General features: G+C 46.3%; 1 protein-coding gene across 1 annotated transcript in view; it reads right to left on the reverse strand.

The window, feature by feature from the left end:
• LOC144591447 (ribonuclease T2-like) overlaps positions 1 to 21,120 on the reverse strand; it is a 34,610-nt gene extending 13,490 nt beyond the window's left edge. Inside the window, exons 1-5 of the mRNA XM_078395617.1 lie at positions 21,068 to 21,120; positions 15,429 to 15,495; positions 9,759 to 9,817; positions 8,666 to 8,720; positions 2,116 to 2,174 (exon numbers count right to left, since the gene is read on the reverse strand). Of these exons, the coding sequence (XP_078251743.1) occupies positions 2,116 to 2,174; positions 8,666 to 8,720; positions 9,759 to 9,817; positions 15,429 to 15,495; positions 21,068 to 21,120 (293 nt within the window). The remainder of the gene's footprint in view (positions 1 to 2,115; positions 2,175 to 8,665; positions 8,721 to 9,758; positions 9,818 to 15,428; positions 15,496 to 21,067) is intronic.
• Positions 21,121 to 24,363: the final 3,243 nt, after the last annotated feature.

Below are 24,363 nucleotides of genomic sequence, written 5' to 3' on the forward strand. Positions count from 1 at the left end.
GACAGTATCTGCAGGGAGAAAATGGACTGATGACTTTTCAGATCAGGACCTTTCTCCAGTCTGAAGACCAGGAACCAAAACATTATTTGTCCAGTTGGAAGGGGAGGGGTAGGGGTAGGGGTGGGGGTGGGGAGAGTGGGTGATGTCCATGGTGGGGGTGGGGGTGGGGAGAGTGGGTGATGAAGGAGAATGTCCATGGGAGGGGAGCGATGATGGGGGAGAATGTCCATAGGAGGGGTGGGGGCAGGGAGGGTGGGTGATGAGGGAGAGTGTCCGTGGGTGGGGAGGGGGTGGAGAGAGTGAGTGTTGGGGGAGAGTGTCAGTGGGAGGGGAGGGGTGATGGGGGAGAATGTCCACAGGAGGGGTAGGGTTGGGGAGAGTAGGTGATGAGGCACAGTGTCCATGGATGGGGAGAGTGGGTGATGGGGGAGAGTGTCCGTGGGAGGGGTGTAGAGAGTGGGTGGTGTGAGTGTCCGTTGAAGGGTGGGAAGGGGGTGGGGAGAGTGGGTGATGGGGCAGAGTGTCCATAGGAGGGGTGGGGATGGGGAGAGTGGGTGATGGGGGAGAGTGGGTGATGGGGGAGAGTGGTGGGGAGAGTGGGTGATGGGGCAGAATGGGTGATGGGGCAGAATGGTGGGGAGAGTGTCCGTGGGAGGGGATCCAGTGGGTTGGAGATTTGACTCATATGAAGGTACAGCACAGCAGTCAGTTATTTGGCTTACTGAGTCTGCACTGACCACCAAGCACCCATTTTATGATCAATTGCCCCATAGATTCTCCCCCTTAATTTATAGCAGCCAATTAACGTAGCCCTCACACATCTTTTGAATGTGGGAAGAATCCAGAGCACCCTTGGGAAGCCCACAGAATAACAGGGAGAATGTACAAACACAGGCAGCAGCAGATATCAGGATTGAACCAGGGGTTACTGGAGCCGTGTGGTGGTAGCTTTACTAGTTGTACCACTGTGCCACCTAAACCATTGAACAGACAAACTTTGGTGTTCAAACCCAAGGATTGCAGGTGTGCAGTACACAAGGTTGCCAGCACAGGTGTGCACAATATTTCCCTTCATTTGTCAGGCACTAAATAAGAACAGTGTTACAACTTTATCTATTGGTCAGGCCACACCTGGAGTACTGTATAATTCTGATCTAGGATTAGGCACCTGAATTATGAGGAACGACTGGATAGACAGCGTTAGCTTTCCCGGGAGTTGAGGAGGCTGAAGGGGACCCGGTGGACATGCACAAAGGTATGAGAGTAAGAGACAGAGCAGATAGTAGGAAACTAGATGGCTCACTTTTAGGAGAAGTGGGAAAAGATTTAGAGATCTGAAAATAACTTTTTCAAGAGAGGGTAGTTGGAATCTGAAACACACTGCTCGAGGCAGTGGAAGCAGTGACTCTCACAACATTTAGAAGTTAGAAGAGGATTGATGAGGGCAGTGTGGCCTGCTAAATTCAGCAAGGCCTTTGACAAGGTATCGCATTGTAAGCTCGGCTGGAAGGTTAGATCACATGGGATCCACGGCAAACTAGCCAATTGGTGAGAAAATTGGTTTGATGGCAAGAGCCAGAGGGTATAGTAAAGAGTTGTTATTCAGATTGGAGATCAGAAACCAGTGGTGTGCCACAGGGATCGATGCTGGGTCACTATTGTGGAATGACCGAATGGCCTAATTCTGCTCCAATCACTTATGACCTTGTCATGGCCCAGCTAATGTCCACATAGACAACGATCTTTAACCTCAATCAATCCTCTTGGTCACCTCTTTAAAAAACTGTCTGCTTTGTGAGATATGATTCCCTATGATTATCCCTGATCAGTCTTTATCTATCAACTGCTGGTAAATGATGTCCCTCAGAATCACCTGCAGTTACGTACCCACTACTGATGCAGGCTCACTCACCAGTGGTGCCCTGGCTTGTCCTTGGTGCCCTTAAATAACTGTACATTAGCCACCCTCCAGTCTACTGGAACTTCACCTGTGCCTAAAGATGATGGTAATATCTGTGCAAGGGCTCCACAATTTCTACCCTAGCTTTTCACAAAGTGCAAGTATACATTTGGTCAACCCCTGGGGATTTATCCACCTTAGGTACAAACCATTACCAAAGAGTGTCTTTGCCAGACAGTTCGGGCCAAACCTTGTCCAAATCAGGCTGTAAAGACTGAAAATAAACAAATTAACATTTTGTGTCAGGACAAGAGTGAAATAAAAACTGAAAATACAAGAAAGAGAACATCACATACCCTACACAGCGATAGCAGCTGGATTGCAATCAAGTTGAACAGCTATATGAAAACAGATGCAGGTATCTGGGAATAGGGTGGGATCTAATCCAGGGATTTGGGGGTTTGTAAATAAACAGATACTCAGGAATTACAGGTTGGAATCCAAGTGAGGATTTCCACATAATCTAACAGAAACCCAAAAGTTATGTGTAGACTTGAATATTGAGTCGTAGATTTATAGTTATAGAGTCATAGAGTGGTACAGTGTGGAAACAGGCTCTTCGGCCAAACTCGCCCATACCGGCCAACAGTGGCCCAGCTACCCTAGTCCCACTTGCTTGGTCCATAATACTCCAAACCTGCCCTATCCATGTACTTGTCCAACTGTTTCTTAAACGATGGGATAGTCCCAGCCTCAACTACCTCCTCTGGCAGCTTGTTCCATACACCCACTACCCTCTGTGTGAAAAAGTTACCACTCGGATTCCGATTAAATCTTTTCCCCTTCACCTTGAACCTATGTCCTCTGGTCCTTGAATCCCCTACTCTGGGTAAAGGACTCTGTGCATCTACCCGATCTATTCCTCTCATGATTTTATACACCTCTATAAGATCTCCCCTCATCCTCCTACGCTCCATGAAATAGAGACCCAGCCTAGTCAACCTCTCCCTATAGCTCACACCCTCTAGTCGTGGCAACATCCTTGTAAATCTTTTCTAAACCCTTTCAAGCTTGACAATATCTTTCCTATAACATGGTGACCAGAACTGAACACAATATTCTAAATGCGGTCTCACCAACGTCTTATAAAACTGTAACATGACCTTCCAACTTCTATACTCAATACTCTGACTGATGAAGGCCAAAGTGCCAAAAGCCTTTTTGATTACCTTATCTACCTGCGACGTGACCTTCAAGGAACCATGCACTTGTACTCCTAGATCCCTCTGCTCTGCAACACTACACAGAGGCCTACCATTTTACTGTGTAGGTTCTACCCTTGTTCGACGTCCCAAAATACAACACCTCACACTTCTCTGCATTAAATTCCATCAACCATTCCTCCGCCCACCTTGCCAATCGATCCAGATCCTGCTGCAATTGTTCACAACCATCTTCACTATCTGCAAAACCACTAACTTTGGTGTCATCAGCAAATTTGATAATCTTGCCCTGTATGTTCTCATCCATTGATGTAGATGGGAAACAGTAATGGGCCCAGCACCAAACCCTGAGGCACACCACTAGTCACAGGCCTCCATTCTGAGAAGCCACCTTCCACCATCACCCTCTGCCTCCTTCCATGGAGCCAATTAGCTATCCTTTCAGCTATCTCTCCTTGGATCCCATGAGATCTAATCTTCCAGAGCAGCCTACCATGTGGAACCTTGTCGAACACCGTACTGAAGTCCATTAACACAACTTCTACAGCTCTGCCCTCATCAACATTTTTGCTCACGTCTTCAAAAAAATCAATCAGAATTCTGAGACATGACCTCCCCACGTACAAAACCATGCTGACTATCCCTAATTAGCCCTTGCCCATCCAAATGCCTGTATATTCTATCCCTCCGAATACTCTCCAGTAACTTACCAACTACAGATGTTAAGCTCACCGGCCTATAGTTCCCAGCATTTTCCCTGCAGCCTTTCTTGAAAAGAGGCACAGCATTTGCCACCCTCCAATCTGGCACCTCTCCTGTATTTAAGGATGACTCATAAATTTCAACCAGGGCTCCCGCAATTTCCTCTCTAGTTTCCCGGAATGTCGTCGGATATATCTGATCAGGCCCCGGAGATTTGTCTACCTTCATACACGACAGTACCTTCAGTACTTCCTTGACGGTAACAATGACTCTCATGACACTTCCAGTGAATGCTCCAATTTCCTCTGCCCTACTGTCTTTCTCCTCGGTAAATACAAAGGAGAAATACTCATTTGAGGACCTTGCCCATCTCCTGTGGCTCCACACAGAGGTGACAGTTTTTATTCCTGAGATGTCCCACTCTCTCTCTAGTTACCCTTTCTCCCTTAATTATTTATAAAATCTTTTGGAATTGTTCTTGAGGCTACCCGCCAGAGCTATCTCCTGGCCTCTTTTTAGCCTTTCTGTTCTCCTTTTTTTAGTTGCTCCTTAGTTCCCAAAACTCCTCCAGGGGTGCACTTGATCCCAGCTGCCTATACCTGTCCCATGTATCCTTCTTGTTTTTGACTAACATCTCAATTTCCCTCATCAGCCAAGCTGCCTTGTTTGCCTGCTATGCCTTTCACTCTAACGGGGACGTACACATCCTGAGCTCTCTTTAGTACACTTTTAAAAACATCCCACTTGGCCGATGTTCCTTTCCCCATCAAATAACCTGCTCCAGTCAACTTGAAGGTTCTCTCATACCCTCAAAGTTGGCCTTACCCCAGTTGAGCAAGTTAGGAAGAGGGGATGTTCAACGAGATCTGGGTGTCCTAGTGCATCAGTCACTGAAAGGCAGCATGCAGGTACAGCAGGCAGTGAAGAAAACCAATGGAATGTTGGCCTTCGTAACAAGAGGAGTTGAGTATAGGAGCAAAGAGGTCCTTCTACAGTTGTACCGGGCCCTGGTGAGACTGCACCTGGAGTACTGTGTGCAGTTTTGGTCTCCAAATTTGAGGAAGGATACTCTTGCTATTGAGGGCGTGCAGCGTAGGTTCACTAGGTTAATTCCCGGAATGGCGGGACTGTCGTATGTTGAAAGGCTGGAGCAATTAGACTTGTATACACTGGAATTTAGATGGATGAGGGGGGATCTTATTGAAACGTATAAGATAATTAGGGGATTGGACACATTAGAGGCAGGAAACATGTTCCCAATGTTGGGGGAGTCCAGAACAAGGGGCCACAGTTTAAGAATAAGGGGTAGGCCATTTAGAACGGAGATGAGGAAGAACTTTTTCAGTCAGAGAGTGGTGAAGGTATGGTATTCTCTGCCTCAGAGGGCAGTGGAGGCCAGTTCGTTGGATGCTTTCAAGAGAGAGCTGGATAGAGCTTTTAAGGATAGCGGAGTGAGGGGGTATGGGGAGAAGGCAGGAACGGGGTACTGATTGGGAGTGATCAGCCATGATCACATTGAATGGCGGTGCTGGCTCGAAGGGCTGAATGGCCTACTCCTGCACCTATTGTCTATTGTCTATTGTCTAACACATGGTCCCTCTCCATCCCGGTCCATAGCTTTCTTAAACCTCATCTGAACCCTTCATGCTATGATTTTCCCAGTCTATATTAGGAAAGTTAAAATCCCCTACTACAACAACCTTATTTGACCTGCAGCTGTCTGCAATCTCCTGGCACATTTGCTCTTCTAATTCCCGTTGACTATTTGGGCATTTGTAGTACACCCCTTTCCTGATCATCCCTTTCTTGTTCCTCAGCTCCACCTACATAGCTTCACTAGACGAACTGTCCGTAATGTTACCTCTGAACTTAACCTCTGAACCTAGCCGTGCCATCCTCCTTAATAAACAATGCAACTCCCCCTCTGCTTTTTTCCTCACCCATGTCTCTCCTGAAGCTCCTGTACCCCGGATCATTGAGCTGCCAGTCCTGCCCCTCCCTTATCCAGGTTTCAGTCATGGCTATAACGGCCCAGTCGTGCGAACCTAACCACGTCCTAAGCTCATATGCCTTACCCATCAAGCCCTTGCATTAAAATACATGCAGTTTAAACCATCAATCCTTCCTCGCTCTCCGGGTTTTTCCCTCTTCTGTCCATCAACCTTTCCTACACCACCCTCCATTCTAACCTCTCCTGTGCCTCTGTCCTGCACGAGATCCCACCCCACTGCCAATCTAGTTTAAACCCTCCCATGTAGCATTAGCAAACCTTCCCGCTAGGATGTTGTTCCCCTCCAGTTTAGGTGCAACCCGTCCCTTTTATTCAGGTCACCCCTGCCCCGGAAAAGATCCCAAAGATCCTGAAATCCGAATCCCTGCCCCCTGCACCAACTCTTCACGGAGTTGGACAAAAACAATTCACCAGGATGTTGGCTGAAAAGGAGGTTGATAAAGGATAATAAGATCATGAGGGGCATTGACAGCATAGATAGTTGGAGTCCTTTCCCCAGGGTAGGAATGTCCAGATACATGGGTAGGAAAGGAATAGAGAGATGAGATCCCAATGTGGTCAAATGGGGTCATGCAGATGAGGATCATGGTCAGCATAGACAAGGTTACCTGAAGGAAACGTTTCTGTGCTGCATTACTCTACAACTCTATAAGCATCGAATTGAGCTCTTTGGCATACTGGGTTCATGCAATTTACCCAACTACACTAATCCCATTTGCCCACATTAAGACAGTATCCCTCTCTGCCAAGTCCTATTTAAGCATTTGTCTCAAAGCTTTTTAAACATAGGATTCCGATTAACATTTAGTGCGGAAACAGGCCCTTTGGCCCAAGTCCTCGCCAACCAGCGACCCTTGCACTATCCTACACACACTAGAGATGGGGTTTTTAACATTTACCAAGCTTACAACCCAAGAGTATGAATATGGAATCCTCCAATTTTAGGTGACCTCTAACAACCCCCCCTCCCCCCCCCCCCCCCCGCCTTACCTGGCTCACGCCTATTTCTCCCTTCCCCCTCCTCTTACATCTCTTCCTATGGCTTCACAATTTGTAATCCCCCTCCTCTCTTCCAGCTTTCTTTTCCCCCACCCCTTACAATCAGTCTGAAGAAGTATCCTGACATGAAACGTCTCCAATCCACATTCCTCAGAGATGTTGCCAGACCCACTGAGTTACTCCAGCACTTTGTTTCTTTGTTTAACACAGACCAGACTTAGACCCAACCAGTGACCCAACCAACACAATCACTGACTTGTCAGACCCTGGTCATCCTTCTCCCTGTTCCCTTCCAGCAGAAGGTACAGAAGCTTGAAAGCGTGCAACACTAGACTCCAGAACAGCTTCTTCCCCTCTGTTATCAAGCTTCTGAACGGTCCTTCCATTAACTAGGGGACTAAACCAATTCACCTCTACTGCATTGCAGACATTGGACTTTGTTTCTGGAACTAATGCACTACAAAGCTGAGAAACATATTCTTAGTTACTCCAGCACTCTGTATCTTCCCTTTTGTTCTATCTATTGCATTCGAGTTTGGCTTGATTGTATTTATGTATAGTATTTTCTGATCTGATTGGAAAGCATGCAAAAGAAAGCTTTTCACTGTATCTCGGAACATGTGACAACAATAAACTTAAGCCGAACCTAGACCTAATATTGTGTAGGAAAAAACTGCAGATGCTGGTTTAAATCGACGGTAGACACAAAATGCTGGAGTAACTCAGTGGGACAGGCAGCATCTCTGGAGAAAAGGAATGGATAACATTTCGGATAAGACTTCTTCAGACTGAAGGGTCTCGATCTGAAATGTCACCCAGTCCTTCTCTCCAGAGATGCCTCCTGTCCCGCTACACCTAATATTCACAGGTGAAATACTACAAGATTGGAAGGCTTGAGTTATTAGGTGACATTAGATCAGCTGTGGACACAAGAAACTGCAGGCGCTGGAATCTTTAGCAAAAACAATGCTGGAGTAAGATGCTGGATTCAGGCAGCATCTGCAGAGGGAATGGACAGGAAACCTTTTGGGTTGGGAACCTTCTTCAGATTGATCAGACTGAACAGACAGGGACTGTTTTCCCTGGAGTGAAGGAGGCCGAGGGGTGATCTTATGGAGGTTTATGAAATCATGGGAAGCATAGAGAAGGCGCATGGTCACAGCCTATACTCCAGCATAGGGGAGTCTAAAACTAGAGGGCGCAGCTTTAATGTGAGAGGGGAGAGACTTATTCCCACATAGGGTGCTGGGTATAAGGAAGAAGCTGCCACAGAAATTGGTAGAGATGGGTAGAATTATAACGTTTAAAAGACATTTGTACAGGTTTATGCATAGGAAGGGTTTAGAGAGATATGAGCCAAACAGGCAAAGCTCACTAGCTTTGGTAGACATCTTGATTGGCATGGATAAGCTGACAGGTCCCTTTGCATGCTGCATGATTCTAATATCAGATATCTGTGGGGGAGTAACATGCTTGGATCTATGGCAGGAGTTCAGATAGTTTATGTGTGGAAATAACAGATACCAGAGTTACAGAGTGGGATGTCATTCATTGTCTGTAGGAAGTCATTTACATGTTGAATAACAGATACTAGGAGTGGGTTACAAACTGAAGGTTTTCAATGGGTTTGTGTGTTTCTGTACACAATCTCAAATACTGCAGCTGAGGCCAATGTAAAATGCCCAGAGAACAGACCTGAGGACACTTCCTGCTGCTGTGTGTTTTGAAAAGCCCACCCACCCTCTAGAGAAATTGACCAAAGGCCTGTGTGCCAGCGTGCCACCCCAGACCCAAAACCCACGATGGTCTTGAACCGTAAGTACTACTGACCTTTATTTTGTTGTAGTTATACGGATCCCTATTCACATTGCCACCCTGGGGGGGCCTGGAAGATAAATGGATGGGATGAGTTACTACCTCCAAGCTGAAGAGTTCCTGCACTTTGCTGACAACTTCTTCACAGGGACAACACTTCCTGTTCTGTCTCAGTGCCAGAGACCAGGGGCTCCGTGGTAACTCCAGCGTTGCAGAATCGGTGCTCCCACACTGCAGCTTGGAGCAATGACAGCAAATATACCCCGTCCCGGGTTTGCCGGGTGTGAAGTGTAATAGTGAGGAGGTGTGGGAATTGTGGGAAGAACTGAACTGCTCTCTGTCTTATGAGCACTTCGTACCGTGGAAATAGAACTTTATTTTAGTGAAGTGTCTCATAGGTTGAACATGTCTGACCTTGTACTTTTGATCTTTAATGTTAAGGCTGATAAGGGAAAGAAGAGAATTCTGGATCACAATAGTTAACCATGTTAACAAATATACGTGACCCACTCCACAATTCTTGCTATTAAATATGATATTAAAAGGTCGCATGCTCTGAGTCAGCAGAGCAGTCTCTGGCTTGACACGTTATTGTGAACAAAGAAGTTAATTGTCACTCACGTCTTGAATATATTATTCCAACAGAGGTCTGGCTTTGTCTCTGCAGACCTTTAGTGACATCACAACAGATTCTTGGTCCCTTTATTTAAAGAGAGGTATAGCTGCCATGGAAGCAGTTGGGTGAATGGTGAAAGGTTGAGTCCTGGGATGGGGTGCTGTATGAGAGATTGAGCAGGTTGGGCCGAAGCTCACTGGAGATTTTGGAATGAGAGGTGATCTTCATGAATTGTCTAAATTGTGAGGGGGACTGACAGGGTTGTGTCAGATTCAGGGGCGGCCATTTGAGGTGGAGCTGAAGACCTTTGCTCAGAATGCAGCCGTGCAGCTGCAGAACCAGCTGTTGTTCTGGTGCTGGTGTCCAGTTCCTGGGCTCAGTGGAGACCACAGACCAGCACCACAGCCCGACACTACCACTGGAGACCCCCCTGTCAGCTCTCCCTGACAACTCCCATCTCTCACTAGAACCCATCTGAGTAACGAGACTTACCACCAGCCATGGATGGTCCACCATTCAAATTCACATCCTTTGCCGGTCCAGTGATTCACCTGGAGAAAGAACAAAGAAAACCCATCACTGAAACAAAATGGATGAAAAAGGTTAAAAAAAAGATAGATCATTGGGGTCATTGTCAGGCAGAGAGTGGGCAGGCAATGGGAGGGTTTGGCAAAAGGACAGAGGGGTGAGTGAACAAAGGGAGGGGTGGAAGAGACAGGTGGATGGGTCAAAGTGGGATTGGTTGCTTCTCTCCAGGTGGATGTTTCTCTGCTTCTCAGGATATGAGTGAGAGGGTGCAGAGGAAAGTGGGACCCAGAACAAGTGGTACACATTGGTACCAATGTGGAGAAGGCAGCAATGGAAGTCTGTCAATGTTGCCAGAGGTGGACAGGTGGCAATCTCTGGGCTGCTGGCACGGCCAGGCTTCAGGGAGAACAGAATATGAAGAGAAGGTGGCGATAGACTGGTAATATCCATGATGCATGCAGGTACATTCAGATTCAGAGGCAGATGAAACCTGTATGAAATGGACGGGTCACAAGTTAATAGGATTGGGACAATGCCCAAGTCATGACAGTTGAATCAAGATCAGCAGGGTATGGGCATACCAGGCAATAACAGCAAAAATAAATAAGGTGAACAGAGGGTGTGAGTGTTGGATGATGACAGAGAAGGAATTGTTGGATAGGAGCAAATTGAGAGACACAATCTGGTGTCCACAATATACACAGAATGTGATGAGTAAGATTGGTGAGCTGCAGGTACAAAGAGCCATGTGTGATTATGATATGCTGCTGATCACATGGCTCATTCTCGGCAGAACAGACCTCTTAATATTCAAAGATATGGTGGTCAGAAAAGGTAAGGATGGAAAACAGGAGATGGGAGGCAGAGGAAAATGGTATTATAGACTATCGATTAAACATTCCCTTCTCCAAACAAGACAGCATCAAAGCTTCACCGTCGCCTCTCGCCGATGGACGGATGCCAACTACTATAGACTGAAGAGAGGGGATGTCCTTAAGGCCATGCACAAACTCGCTTGGGCTGGAATTCACTTTGCAAAACTTCCTCTTCTTCCCGACGTCGTTCATGCCCACGTGCACAACCACTTCTGGCTGTTCACCCTTCCTCTTGAGGATGTTCTGAAGTCGGTCTGTGACATATTTAACCCTGGCACCAGGGAGGTAACAGACCATCCTGAAGTCCCGCCTGCCGCTACAGAATCTCCTGCCCACACTTCGGACAATGGAGTCACCCACTACTATGGCTCTGCCTGACGTCGGTCTCCCCAGTCGAGTCTCCTTGCCAGGATTGGAGCCACCGACCTGTTCACCGCTTGGACTGGAAGCGTCTTCTGCTCCGACAACTCCTAAGGGGGCATACCTGTTTTCATTCGGCACAGCCACCGGGGTCGCCTGCTCTCCACGTTTACTCCCTTTTCTCCCAGTCACCCACCTGCTCTCCTCCTGAATCACTGGCTTAACAACTTCACTTGTCCAGGAAACTCTCATTTTCCAGGATGGCCCTAAGGTCATCCAGCTGCTTCCCCAGTTCCCCAACACGTTCACTCAGGAGCTGCACCTGGACACAATTCCTGCAGGTGTAGTCTCCAGAAGCTCCATAGGCATCCTTGACCACCCATAACCTGCAGGAAATACACTGCACCAACCTGCCTGCCATTTCTTCAGTGGACAAAAAATCACAAGTTTCAAAGATCTGGGATACCAAAAAAAATTAGAGATTGCCAAATTTTATTTGGAGAAAAAAATAAATGGACAGAATACTTTTCAACTCTTGTTTCCTTACGCAAGCATAGATAATGTGCTTTGTGTTAGTAAATCGCGATATGGACTGCTCTCCCCAGTCCTCATGTATCACAAGTGTTGATATTGTGGCAGCTGGCACTGTCACTGAAGAATGGGGAATGTTTTATGTACAGACGAGGAGTATTCCCACACCAGGGAAAAGTAAAGGAACTCAGGTGCTCCCTGGATCACCCAGGAGGGAGTGAAGGAAGGAGTGAGCATGAGGAAGGTGAGACTTCAATGGAAACCCACCTGAATGTGGTGAGTTGGGAGAGGCAGTGAGTACAAAAGGAGAGAGGCTTTTCAAGGGAAAGTGGAACAAAGAGCCTTCCAAAGGCCTGTAAATGGGATGAGCGGAGTGTGGAGATCAGGGTATAACGGAGTGATCTGCATCAAGGTAGAGGCACAGCTGGAACATGGCTGAGGGCATTGTATCACCCGTTATCAGGAAATGGGAGCTGCCAGAAGCGGAGTGATGCAGATCTGGGAGAGGGGGTGGGGGTAACTGATGAGGAGGAGGAGGTAACACTAACAAGTCACTTGCACCGGAAGGGATAATCCCAGGTTGTTAAAGGATGCAAGGGTCATGGAGCAGGTGGCTGTAATCTATGTTGCCACCACCTTCTGTGTGAAGAAATTGACCCTCAGGTTCCAATCAAATCTTGCCCCACTCACCTTTAACCTAAGTCTTCTTGTTCATGATTCCCCCGCGTTCGGTAAAATACCCTATCTATTCCCCTCAAGACCTTATACTCCTTTATAAGATCATTGCTCATCTTCCTGCACTCCAAAGAATAACGTTCTCGCCTACACAACCTCTCTCTGTAGCACAGGCTCACAAGTCCTGGCAACATCCTCTTCAGCTTCTCTGTGCTTTTAAGCTTAATGACATCCTTCCTATTGCAGAGTGACCAAAACTGAACACAATACTCCAAATGCAGCCTCAAAGTCTTGTGCAACTGTAACACAATATTGCAACTTCTTTACTCAACACCCTGATTAATGAAGGTATCAAAAGCCGTTACTACCCATTCCTCAAACCTCCCTGAGAGGATGTTAGTCCTTTTCCAGTTTTGATGCACCCTGTCCCTCTTGTACAGGTCACACCTGCCCAGAAGTTATCCCAGTGATCTCATCAGCTAAAGGCCTGTCTTCTGCACCAGTTCTTCAGCCATGCGTTCATCTATTCTATTGTTACCATCGTTGGCATATGGCACTGAGAGGAATTTTGAGATTACACTCTGGAAGTTCTGCTTTGTAAACTTCTATCAAACTCTCTAAGTTCACCCTGTCGGATCTCACCTCTCGTTCTGCCTAGGTTGTCAGTACCATTGTGTACAACAATCTCAGCTGTTTTCTCTCCCCTTTCACAATGTCCCGGATCCAATCCAAGACATCTCTGTCCTTGACACGAGAGAGGCAACAAACCATCCTGGGATCTCGCTCTGAGCCAAGGGGAAGTCCATCTCTTCCCCACACCACAGCTCACTGAGATGTTTCCTTGCCCTGCTGTGCATCACAGCCAACTGTGGTGCCACACCTTGGCTACTGCTGCAACTTTCCTCTGAGAGACCTACTCTGTCTGCGAGGGGAATGACCACAGGGCACTCACTCCTGCACGACCTGCCTGCACTTACTGCTCCTCCTGGTCATCCACCTCCTTCCTTTCTCTACCTGCAGTGTGACTAATTGCTAAATTCAGTCAACAAAGTTCTCCGTAAATCAAATTCTCCACGGCACTACACAGTGGGAAGCTGCAGCTGGACACAGCCTCCTGCAGGTGTAGTCAGACACACCAGAAATGTTCCCAAACTCCCACAGGAAGAGCAGACCACTGGCCTAACCTCCATAACCTTTCCTCTTGTTCTACCCTTATTAGACCTTTGATGTATATGGTCTCACTTCCACCTGACATTGCTCTGCCCATCTTATTAGATCAATATCACCATGTAACCAATCACTCTTCAGACAGAAATCCAGATAGACACATTCTGTCCCAAATAAACCTCCTCACCATGGGTGGCACATTGGCGCAGTAGTACAGCTGCTGCCTCCCAATGCCAGAGACCCGGGTTTGATCCTGACTACGGGTGCTGTCTATATGGAGTTTGCACGTTCTTGCTGTGACTGCGTGTGTTTCCTCTGGATGCTCTGGTTTCCTCCCACATCCCAAAGACGTGTGGGTTTGTAGGTTAATTGTCCCTAGTGTGTAGGATAGAACTAGTGTACTGGTGATTGCTGTTCAGCACGGACTCAATGGGCCTATTCCACTCTATATCTCTGAAACTAAAAACATGTACACGTTACTGAAGGAATCACAGATCAGAGGAGCAGGACATGTCACAAGAGAGTCTGATGTCAGAATGCAGCTGTTTTGTGGATCGCTGACTGAGGGCAAACGATCAGGTGGTGACAGAACAAGTTTTAGAGATGCTCGTACAGTATTCTTGTAGCCTTTCAACATCGACACACTCCATTGGTAACAACGAACAGTGGATTGTCTTATTTGGCATACCTGCATAAAGTGTGTGCTCGGTCGTAAAGAGTTATCATGGAAACAGCCCCATTGATCAAACTCGTCCATGCTGACCAAGGTGCCTCACCTAAGTTAGTCCCATTTCCTTAGGTATGGCCCATATCCCACTAAACCTTTCCTGTCCATGTGCCTGCCCAAATGTCTTTTAAATGCTGTTATTGTACGTGCCTCAACGATCTTCTCTGGCAGTTCATTTTCCATACCTACCACCCTTTGTGTGAAGAAATTCTTATTAATTCTTTCCCCTCTCACCTTAGGCCTATGCTCTCAGGTTCTTATCCTGGGTAAAAAACTGTACATTCACCGTATCCATTCCCTATGACTGATGAAAGCCAATACACTAAAACTCCTCTTTAATACCCAAACCACCCGTGATGCCACTTTCAGGGAACTACACTTTACACTAGCACTTTCACTGCTTAGTTTTTAGTTTAGTTTAGAGATACAACGTGGAAACAGTCCCATCGGCCCACTGAGTGCACAGATGAGAAATCCCTACACATTAACACTAATCTACACACACTAGGGACAAATTACAATTATACCCCGCCAATTATCCAACAAACCTGTATGTCTTTGGGGTGTGGAAGGAAACCGGAGATCCTAGAGAAAACCCACACAGGTCACGGGGAGAACTTACAAACACTGTACTGACAAGTACGTAGTCAGGATCAAACCTGGGTCTCTGGCGCTGTAAGGCAGCAAATCTGCTCCTGCACCACCGCCCGATCCCTCTGCTCTACAACACTCCACAGGCCCCTCCCATTCACTGCGAAGGTTCTACCTTGGTTTGACTTTACAAAATTTAACATCTTGCACTTATCTGCATAAAACTCCATTTGCCTCTCCTCGGCCCACTTGCCCAGCAGATCAAGACCCTGCTGTAATTTTTGATAACCCTCTTTGCAATCTACGATACCACCTACTTTATTGTCATCTACAAACTTACTAATCAAGCCTTGTACACTCTCATCCAAATCGGTTGTAACCTGAGACAAGCCTCTTCATTGTCCACTATACCACCAATCTTCTCTCAACCTTATTGTTCCAAACGTGCGTTTCAAGGTAGATAAGGAAAGATACAAGGATTAGAAATTAAGGATCTGAAGTGGGGAAGGATGATATGAATGTCATGTAACAGGACCTGGCAAAAGTTGACTGGGAGCAGGTACATCCATAAACCTACCAGTCATGCCATCCAGATTCTAATTATTAATATGGCAATATGATCTCCAAAGCAGCTTCTGTGATAATGACACTATTTGCATGCTCTCACAATCAAAGCACTCAGACTGGCACACAAATAATTCTATTTACCTTACAGGCGTTTGGTGGCCACCTAAGTGCCAGAACATTATCGGTAGGATCTCCCAAGTTAGATTTGCTATAAAACAAAAGTGTTTTCATTAACGGATCTGTGAACTGGCCACACGAGGAAGTGCTGATAGAGCAAATAGTAATTGGCGGTACAGCCCCCGTTCACCTACTGCATATAAACCACCAAAACACACACTCACCTGGTAACTCCAGAGATGGGGGTAGAGATGTCAAAGGGAGGGAAAGAGTCAGAGTGGTCTAGGTGGGAGCAGAGTCAAAGTGGCAGCAGGGGTCATGAAATGTTTACATTCCATCTGAGTACACCAATCCAGTCATCTAGGTAGACAGAGCTCGGTTCAGTTTAGTTTATTGTCACATGTATCGAGGTACAGTGAAAAGCAGTGAAAAGTGACCAAAGGCAGCAGATCAAAACACCATCCACATTCCCCTCAGCCCCACACTTTCTGAACTTGGACGTTTCCTCACTTGCTTCCAATCCACTCACCACCCTCCCATTCATCTAGGCTGAATCAATGTAAATGCTGCATTCTCCAAGTTTATAATGTGAAGGTGTTTCTGGGGCTACTTGGATTATGAATCCAAATCAGGTCTTACATTGTTCAATCCATGGTCCATAAAGAATATCAAGCCAATAATGAATACTCTCCACATTCCTAGATGTGTGCACTTCCAATGACACTCGGAATGCTTGACTCATGTCTAGATGACCAAGGCGAATAACGCATTTAATGAGCACCCAGTCTATTCACACCCTCCACAGTGATACACCATGGCTGCAGTGTGTCCAGATTAAACTCCATCAGTCGTTTCTCTGCACATATTTTCAACCTTTCTATATCCTGCTGAATCATTCGTCAAGCCTCCTCACTATCCATAACTGCACCAATTAGGCAGCATCTCTGGAGAAAAGGAATAGATGATGTTTCAGGCTGAGTGAGAGTGTCAGTCCGAAGAAGGATTTCGACCCGATACGTCACCTAGACGTTTCTCCGGAGATGCTGCCAGACCAGCTCAGTCTTTACATATGCATGGGCGCAATCCCTTGTTAGGACAGGACGAGGCACTGGCACCTCAGGCTTGACCCGGCCTCTTGGCCTTAGTCTCAGTGGAAGTGCTGGCTGTCTCGGATTTTTTCCTGACAGCCCAGTCTTGACCACACAATGGTACTGGCAGTCTCAGTTTTGTCCCAGTAACTCAGTCTTCCTCGGACTTGTGACAGGGGAACACAGCTAGCAGGGAGCCCTGCCCCTTGCCCCTTGCCCCTTGCTCCTTGCCCCTTGCCCCTTGCCCCTTGCCCCTTGCCCCTTGCCCCTTGCCCCTTGCCCCTTGCCCCTTGCCCCTTGCCTTTCCCTTTCCCACACTCTCCCTTTTCGCTAGAATGCCAAGGTTTATAGGGAACAGGCTGAAAAGGTTCTGGTGACCAAACCAATATAAGCTAATTGCCCCCGCTGTTACCAATGATGCTGAGAATTGCCTCTCCTGGCCTGTCAGCCAATGAGAGGGATCAGAGTGGCATCTGAAGGAGGGGTCCCTCTCACATTGTGCACATCAACTTTGAATTCAATCTATCAAGTCTCTGTGGATCTCATGTACTTTAGCCTTTACATCAGCCTACCATGAAGGCCTGTGTTGAAAACTTTACTAAAATCCATTTATTCAACACCCATTGCCCTACGTTCAATCATCTTTGTCACCTCCTCAAAAAACTCAACCAATTTTTTAAGATATCATCTCCCCCTCCCAAAGTCATGATGACTATCCCTAAAAAGACTTATTATGGATAGATTAGGATTCTATCCCTAAAAATCTTCTCCACCAATTTTTCTACCACAGCCTCACCATCCTATGAATGACCTGTTTTGTCTCTATTTCCTGCCTCAAATGAAGGAATTGCAATGGGGTACCTGCAGAACTTTGGGATCTTGCATGTGGCTAAAGAGTATACAAAGATCTTTGTCAAGGCCCCAGCAGTCTCCACTCTTGTATTTTCAATGATCTGGGATAGATCCCATTAGGCGCTGGGGAGTTATCCACTATATTATTCTTCTAGAAAACAATACCTGTGCCACAGTGGCGGCACGGTGGCGCAGCGGTAGAGTTGCTGCTTTAGAGCGAATGCAGCGCCGGAGACTCAGGTTCGATCCTGACTACGGGTGCTGCACTGTAAGGAGTTTGTACGTTCTCCCCGTGACCTGCGTGGGTTTTCTCCGAGATCTTCGGTTTCCTCCCACACTCCAAAGACGTACAGGTATGTAGGTTAATTGGCTGGGTAAAATGTAAAAATTGTCCCTAGTGGGTGTAGGATAATGTTAATGTGCGGGGATCGCTGGGCGGCACGGACTTGGAGGGCCGAAAAGGCCTGTTTCCGGCTGTATATATATGATATGATATGATTATCCCCTCCTTGGTTACCCACTTATTTGTCAACAATGAATAAAATATCTTGGGATTCTCCTTAATCCAACTTGCCATGGAAGTTTTGTTTTCTTCTTATTGTCTACATTTCTCAAGGGCCCAATTTCAATTTCCTCATCCTTACATATGCTTCTTTTTTTCTTTTTGACTAATCTTGTCATCGAAGGTTCTTGAGCCTTGCCATTCTTGCCTTTCATCCTGTCTCCCCAGCTCATGCCTAATACTGATGTCATTGGCATCTTCTCAACTTAGCACTCTCCTCCAAGGTCCAGATTTATCCTTATCCGTAACTTTCAGAAAACATATGGAGTTGTGTTTACTGTTCCCAATATGCTCCTGCATTGAAACTCCAATCAGCTGGCCAGGCTCATTTCCCAATACAGGGTCCAGTATGGTCCCTTCCCTGGTTGGATCTAGATATTGTCAAAAAACCGTCCTAGATGCACCTACAAAAATTCTGCCCCATCTAAGTTTGTGGCACCAAGGGGAGTTAAGTCCATATTGGAAAAATTAAAGTCACCCACTGCAACTCCTCTGTTGCTTTTACACTTTTCCCATATATCTGTTCCGGGAGTTTTCTTGGACACAATATTATTCTTCTAGAAAACAATACCTGTGCCACAGTGGCCCAAGGGCGACACAGTGACACAGCTGGTAGAGCTGCTGCCTCACAGTGCCCAGGACCAAAGTTTGATCCTGACCTTGGATGCTGCCAGTGTTGAGTTTGCCTATTCTCCCTGTTCCTACATCCCAAAGACATGCGGGTTTGTAGGTTATTTGGCTTCCGTAAATTGCCCCTGATGTGTAGGAAGTACATGAGAAAGCAGGATAGCATGGAATTAGTGTGTATGGGTGATCAATGGTCGGAATGGACATGGAGAGCCAACGAGCCTGTTTCCATGCTGTATCTCTGAACTAAAGCAGATTAAACCTCCTCCTTCTTGATCACATGTCCCTAGAATATCAATATACCCCTCCCTGATCGCACGATTCTCTCCTTGGTGAATGCAGGTGCAAAGTACTCATTTAGTACCTCGCCCATTTCCAGATCCAAGCATAAATTCTCCAATTTATCCTTGACTGCTCCAATCCTCTATCTAGTTACCCACTTGTTTGTCAACAATGGGTAAAATATCTTGGGATTCTCCTTAATCCTACTTGCCATGGGAGTTTCATTTTCCTCCTATTGTCTATACATTTCTCAAAGGGCCCAATTTCAGCTTCCTCAAACTTCCTTTTTCTTTTTGACTAAACTTGCAGCATCTCTTGACATCCAAGGATCCTGAGCCTTGCTATTCTTGCCTTCCGTCCTCTCTCCCCAACACGTGCCTAATACTGATGTCATTAGCCTCACCTCAATGTAGCACATTCCCCGAAGGTCCAGGCTTATCCTTGTCCGTAACTTACTGCAAATATATGGAGTTGTGTTTACTGATCCCAATATGCTCATGCATTGAAACTCCAATCAGCTGGCCAGGCTCATTTCCCAATACAAGGTCCAGTATGGTCCCTTCCCTGGTTGGATCTAGATATTGTCAAGAAACCCTCCTAGATGCACCTACAAAAATTCTGCCTCATCTAAGCTTGTGGCACCACCGGAGACCGAGTCCATATTGGGAAAATTAAAGTCACCCACTACAACTCACCCTCTGCTTTTACATCTTTCCCATATCTCTGTTCCAGGGGTTTACTTGGACACTATAACATGACACAGTTGCATCAGTCACTTCTCCAGCTGTGATTTTTGTTTGATATAAAGGGTGTTAGGGGAAAGTTCAGAGCAACTTGCAATGAAACAGGACAGGATTGGTGCGTAAGATTCAAAATGGTGGCGGTTGCAGTAAAAGAACGGTGCTGCTGGGGTCTTTCCTCCCACACCTTCGGCAGCACTCTGTGCTCAAGGTTGATTGCGGGGTGGCACCCTGGGGATCGAAGGCTGAGCAGTGGCCGTGTGAGGCGAGGGACGACATGTTTATGGGTGGATGTCCCCTGGTCAAAGTGTCGGTGGAGTGGGCCACTGGAGGCCCTGCAGCAGCCGGGGGCTCGAGTGGCTCAGGTGCCGCACTAAGAGGCCGAGTGCGTGGATCAGAACCAGCCTGCTGCAGCACGGAGTGGCGGAGTAGGGGTGGAGGACTTTGATAACATCGTCTGGCCAGATCGGCCGCTGCAACTCCAATGCAGTGCCGCCACTAGGACAACTGGCCTTTATGGCCAAGTTCGGACTCAACATTTTAAACAACCTTGGACTTCAATCTTACAAATAGCGCTGGAAATGTGGTGTGCCTTGTGTAATGCCTGTAACAGTGTAATCTACTATTCCGACACTCTTGTACTTAAGTATGTTTGTGTCTTTGTATAGTAAGATTCTTACTCAAGTGTACGTACCTAGTTACATGTGACAATAAAGTACCATTTAACCACTGGATCAGTAAACATTGAGGTGAGCTGCATTCTGAGTTGGAGACTTAAAGTTAAGAATTAAAGCTGTGCAAACCCATTAGGGCACAGAGGAATGGTCAGTGCATTGTATTTTGTAACATTTTATCTTGCATCATTTTAACTTTCTTGTAAAATTTAATCGCACATTTTATTATGTATTTTATGCCATAATAGTTTTTGATATTTACTTCCAATAAACATTTTAAAGACTAACATCTATAAGTTGAGTACTTTGAGAGTGTTGGCTGGTTTTACCGCCCAGACCGCACTGAGCCTGCACTCCCTGGAATTTAGAAGGATGTGGGGGGGACCTGATTGAAACATCGAATAGTGAAAGGCTTGGATAGAGTAGATGTGGAGAGGATGTTTCCACTAGTGAGAGAGTCTAGGAACAGAGGTCGTAGCCTCAGAATAAAAGGACGTCCATTTAGGAAGATGAGGAGGAATTTCTTTACTCAAAAGGTGGTGAATCCATGGAATTCTTTGCCATAGAAGGCTGTGGAGGCCAGGTCGATGAATATTTTTAAGGTGGAGGTAGATAGACTCTTGATTAGTACGAGTGACAGGCTTATGAGGATAAGGCAGGAGAATGGGGTTGAGAGGGAGCCATGATTGAATGGCAGTTGATCAGCCATGATTGAATGGCAGAGTGGGCTTGATGGGCTGAATAGCCTCATTCAGCTATCACTCATGAACAGATGGGATTAATCCAGACACAATGGAAAGAAAAAGCTCCCCTTACCAGTAATCCTGACTGTACTCACCCAGAACAGCTGGCTGCCACCAGGAAGAGGAGCAGGAGGAATGGCAGACCCATGTCAATAGACAATAGACAATAGACAATAGGTGCAGGAGTAGGCCATTCAGCCCTTCGAGCCAGCACCGCCATTCAATGCGATCATGGCTGATCACTATCAATCAGTACCCCGTTCCTGCCTTCTCCCCATACCCCCTCACTCCGCTATCCTTAAGAGCTCTATCCAGCTCTCTCTTGAAAGCATCCAACGAACTGGCCTCCACTGCCTTCTGAGGCAGAGAATTCCACACCTTCACCACCCTCTGACTGAAAAAGTTCTTCCTCATCTCCGTTCTAAATGGCCTACCCCTTATTCTCAAACTGTGGCCCCTTGTTCTGGACTCCCCCAACATTGGGAACATGTTATCTGCCTCTAATGTGTCCAATCCCCTAATTATCTTATATGTTTCAATAAGATCCCCCCTCATCCTTCTAAATTCCAGTGTATACAAGCCCAATCGCTCCAGCCTTTCAACATACGACAGTCCCGCCATTCCGGGAATTAATCTAGTGAACCTACGCTGCACGCCCTCCATAGCAAGAATATCCTTCCTCAAATTTGGAGACCAAAACTGCACACAGTACTCCAGGTGCGGTCTCACCAGGGCCCGGTACAACTGTAGAAGGACCTCTTTGCTCCTATACTCAACTCCTCTTGTTACGAAGGCCAACATTCCATTGGCTTTCTTCACTGCCTGCTGAACCTGCATGCTTCCTTTCATTGACTGATGCACTAGGACACCCAGATCTCGTTGAACTCCCCCTCCTCCTAACTTGACACCATTCAGATAATAATCTGCCTTTCTATTCTTACTTCCAAAGTGAATAACCTCACACTTATCTACATTAAACTGCATCTGCCATGTATCCGCCCACTCACACAACCTGTCCAGGTCACCCTGCAGCCTTATTGCATCTTCCTCACAATTCACACTACCCCCCAACTTAGTATCATCTGCAAATTTGCTAATGGTACTTTTAATCCCTTCGTCTAAGTCATTAATGTATATCGTAAATAGCTGGGGTCCCAGCACCGAACCTTGCGGTACCCCACTGGTCACTGCCTGCCATTCCGAAAGGGACCCATTTATCCCCACTCTTTGCTTTCTGTCTGTTAACCAATTTTCTATCCATGTCAGTACCCTACCCCCAATACCATGTGCCCTAATTTTGCCCACTAATCTCCTATGTGGGACCTTGTCGAAGGCTTTCTGAAAGTCGAGGTACACCACATCCACTGACTCTCCCTTGTCAATTTTCCTAGTTACATCCTCAAAAAATTCCAGTAGATTTGTCAAGCATGATTTCCCCTTCGTAAATCCATGCTGACTCGGAACGATCCCGTTACTGCTATCCAAATGCTCAGCAATTTCGTCTTTTATAATTGACTCCAGCATTTTCCCCACCACTGATGTCAGACTAACTGGTCTATAATTACCCGTTTTCTCTCTCCCTCCTTTCTTAAAAAGTGGGATAACATTTGCTATCCTCCAATCCACAGGAACTGATCCTGAATCTATAGAACATTGAAAAATGATCTCCAATGCTTCCACTATTTCTAGAGCCACCTCCTTAAGTACTCTGGGATGCAGACCATCAGGCCCTGGGGATTTATCAGCCTTCAGTCCCATCAGTCTACCCAAAACCATTTCCTGCCTAATGTGGATTTCCTTCAGTTCCTCCATCACCCTAGGTTCTCCAGCCCCTAGAACATTTGGGAGATTGTGTGTATCTTCCTCAGTGAAGACAGATCCAAAGTAACGGTTTAACTCGTCTGCCATTTCTTTGTTCCCCATAATAAATTCCCCTGCTTCTGTCTTCAAGGGACCCACATTTGCCTTGACTATTTTTTTCCTCTTCACGTACCTAAAAAAACTTTTGCTATCCTCCTTTATATTATTGGCTAGTTTACCCTCGTACCTCATCTTTTCTCCTCGTATTGCCTTTTTAGTTAACTTTTGTTGCTCTTTAAAAGAGTCCCAATCCTCTGTCTTCCCACTCTTCTTTGCTATGTTATACTTCCTCTCCTTAATTTTTATGCTGTCCCTGACTTCCCTTGTCAGCCACAGGTGTCTCTTACTCCCCTTAGAGTCTTTCCACCTCTTTGGAATAAATTGATCCTGCAACCTCTGCATTATTCCCAGGAATACCTGCCATTGCTGTTCTACCGTCTTCCCTGCTAGGGCCTCCTTCCAATCAATTTTGGCCAGCTCCCGCCTCATGCCTCTGTAATCCCCTTTGCTATACTGTAATACCGACACTTCCGATTTTCCCTTCTGCCTTTCCATTTGCAGAGTAAAACTTATCATGTTGTGATCACTGCCTCCTAATGGCTCTTTTACCTCTAGTCCCCTTATCAGATCAGGAGACAGTTGTAGGCTATTGTAGCTGTAATGCACAGTGGGATGCTCAGGCTTTATACATCCCCAGGCTGCAGGCTCATGAGATCAGATGGAGCTGTGGTCACACAGGCTTCCTATACGACATGTTCCAACCACAAGTTCTTGCAACTACCAGAGGTACACTCCCTGCTCTTACCACAGGCACCAGAGCCTGCAGCAGAATAGGACAATAATGATAAACAGTCAAAATGATCAACATGCCCTAGAATATCAATATACACCTCCGTGATTGCACTATTCTCTCCTTGATGAATACAGGTGCAAAGTACTCATTTAGTAACTCACCCGTTTTCGGTGAATCCATGCATAAATTCTCTTATTTATCTTTGACTGTTCCAATCCCCTCCTTAGTTACCCACTTATTTGTCAACAATGAATAAAATATCTTGGGATTCTCCTTAATCCAACTTGCCATGGAAGTTTTGTTTTCTTCTTATTGTCTACATTTCTCAAGGGCCCAATTTCAGTTTCCTCATCCTTACATATGCTTCTTTTTTTCTTTTTGACTAAACTTGTCATCGAAGGTTCGTGAGCCTTGCCATTCTTGCCTTTCATCCTGTCTCCCCAGCTCATGCCTAATACTGATGTCATTGGCATCTTCTCAACTTAGCACTCTCCTCCAAGGTCCAGATTTATCCTTATCCGTAACTTTCAGAAAACATATGGAGTTGTGTTTACTGTTCCTGCATTGAAACTCCAATCAGCTGGCCAGGCTCATTTCCCAATACAGGGTCCAGTATGGTCCCTTCCCTGGTTGGATCTAGATATTGTCAAGAAACCCTCCTAGATGCACCTACAAAAATTCTGCCCAATCTAAGTTTGTGGCACCAAGGTGAGTTAAGTCCATATTGGAAAAATTAAA

This window comes from Rhinoraja longicauda, unplaced genomic scaffold (assembly GCF_053455715.1).
Source record: "Rhinoraja longicauda isolate Sanriku21f unplaced genomic scaffold, sRhiLon1.1 Scf001033, whole genome shotgun sequence".
NCBI classification, from domain to species: Eukaryota; Metazoa; Chordata; class Chondrichthyes; order Rajiformes; family Arhynchobatidae; genus Rhinoraja; species Rhinoraja longicauda.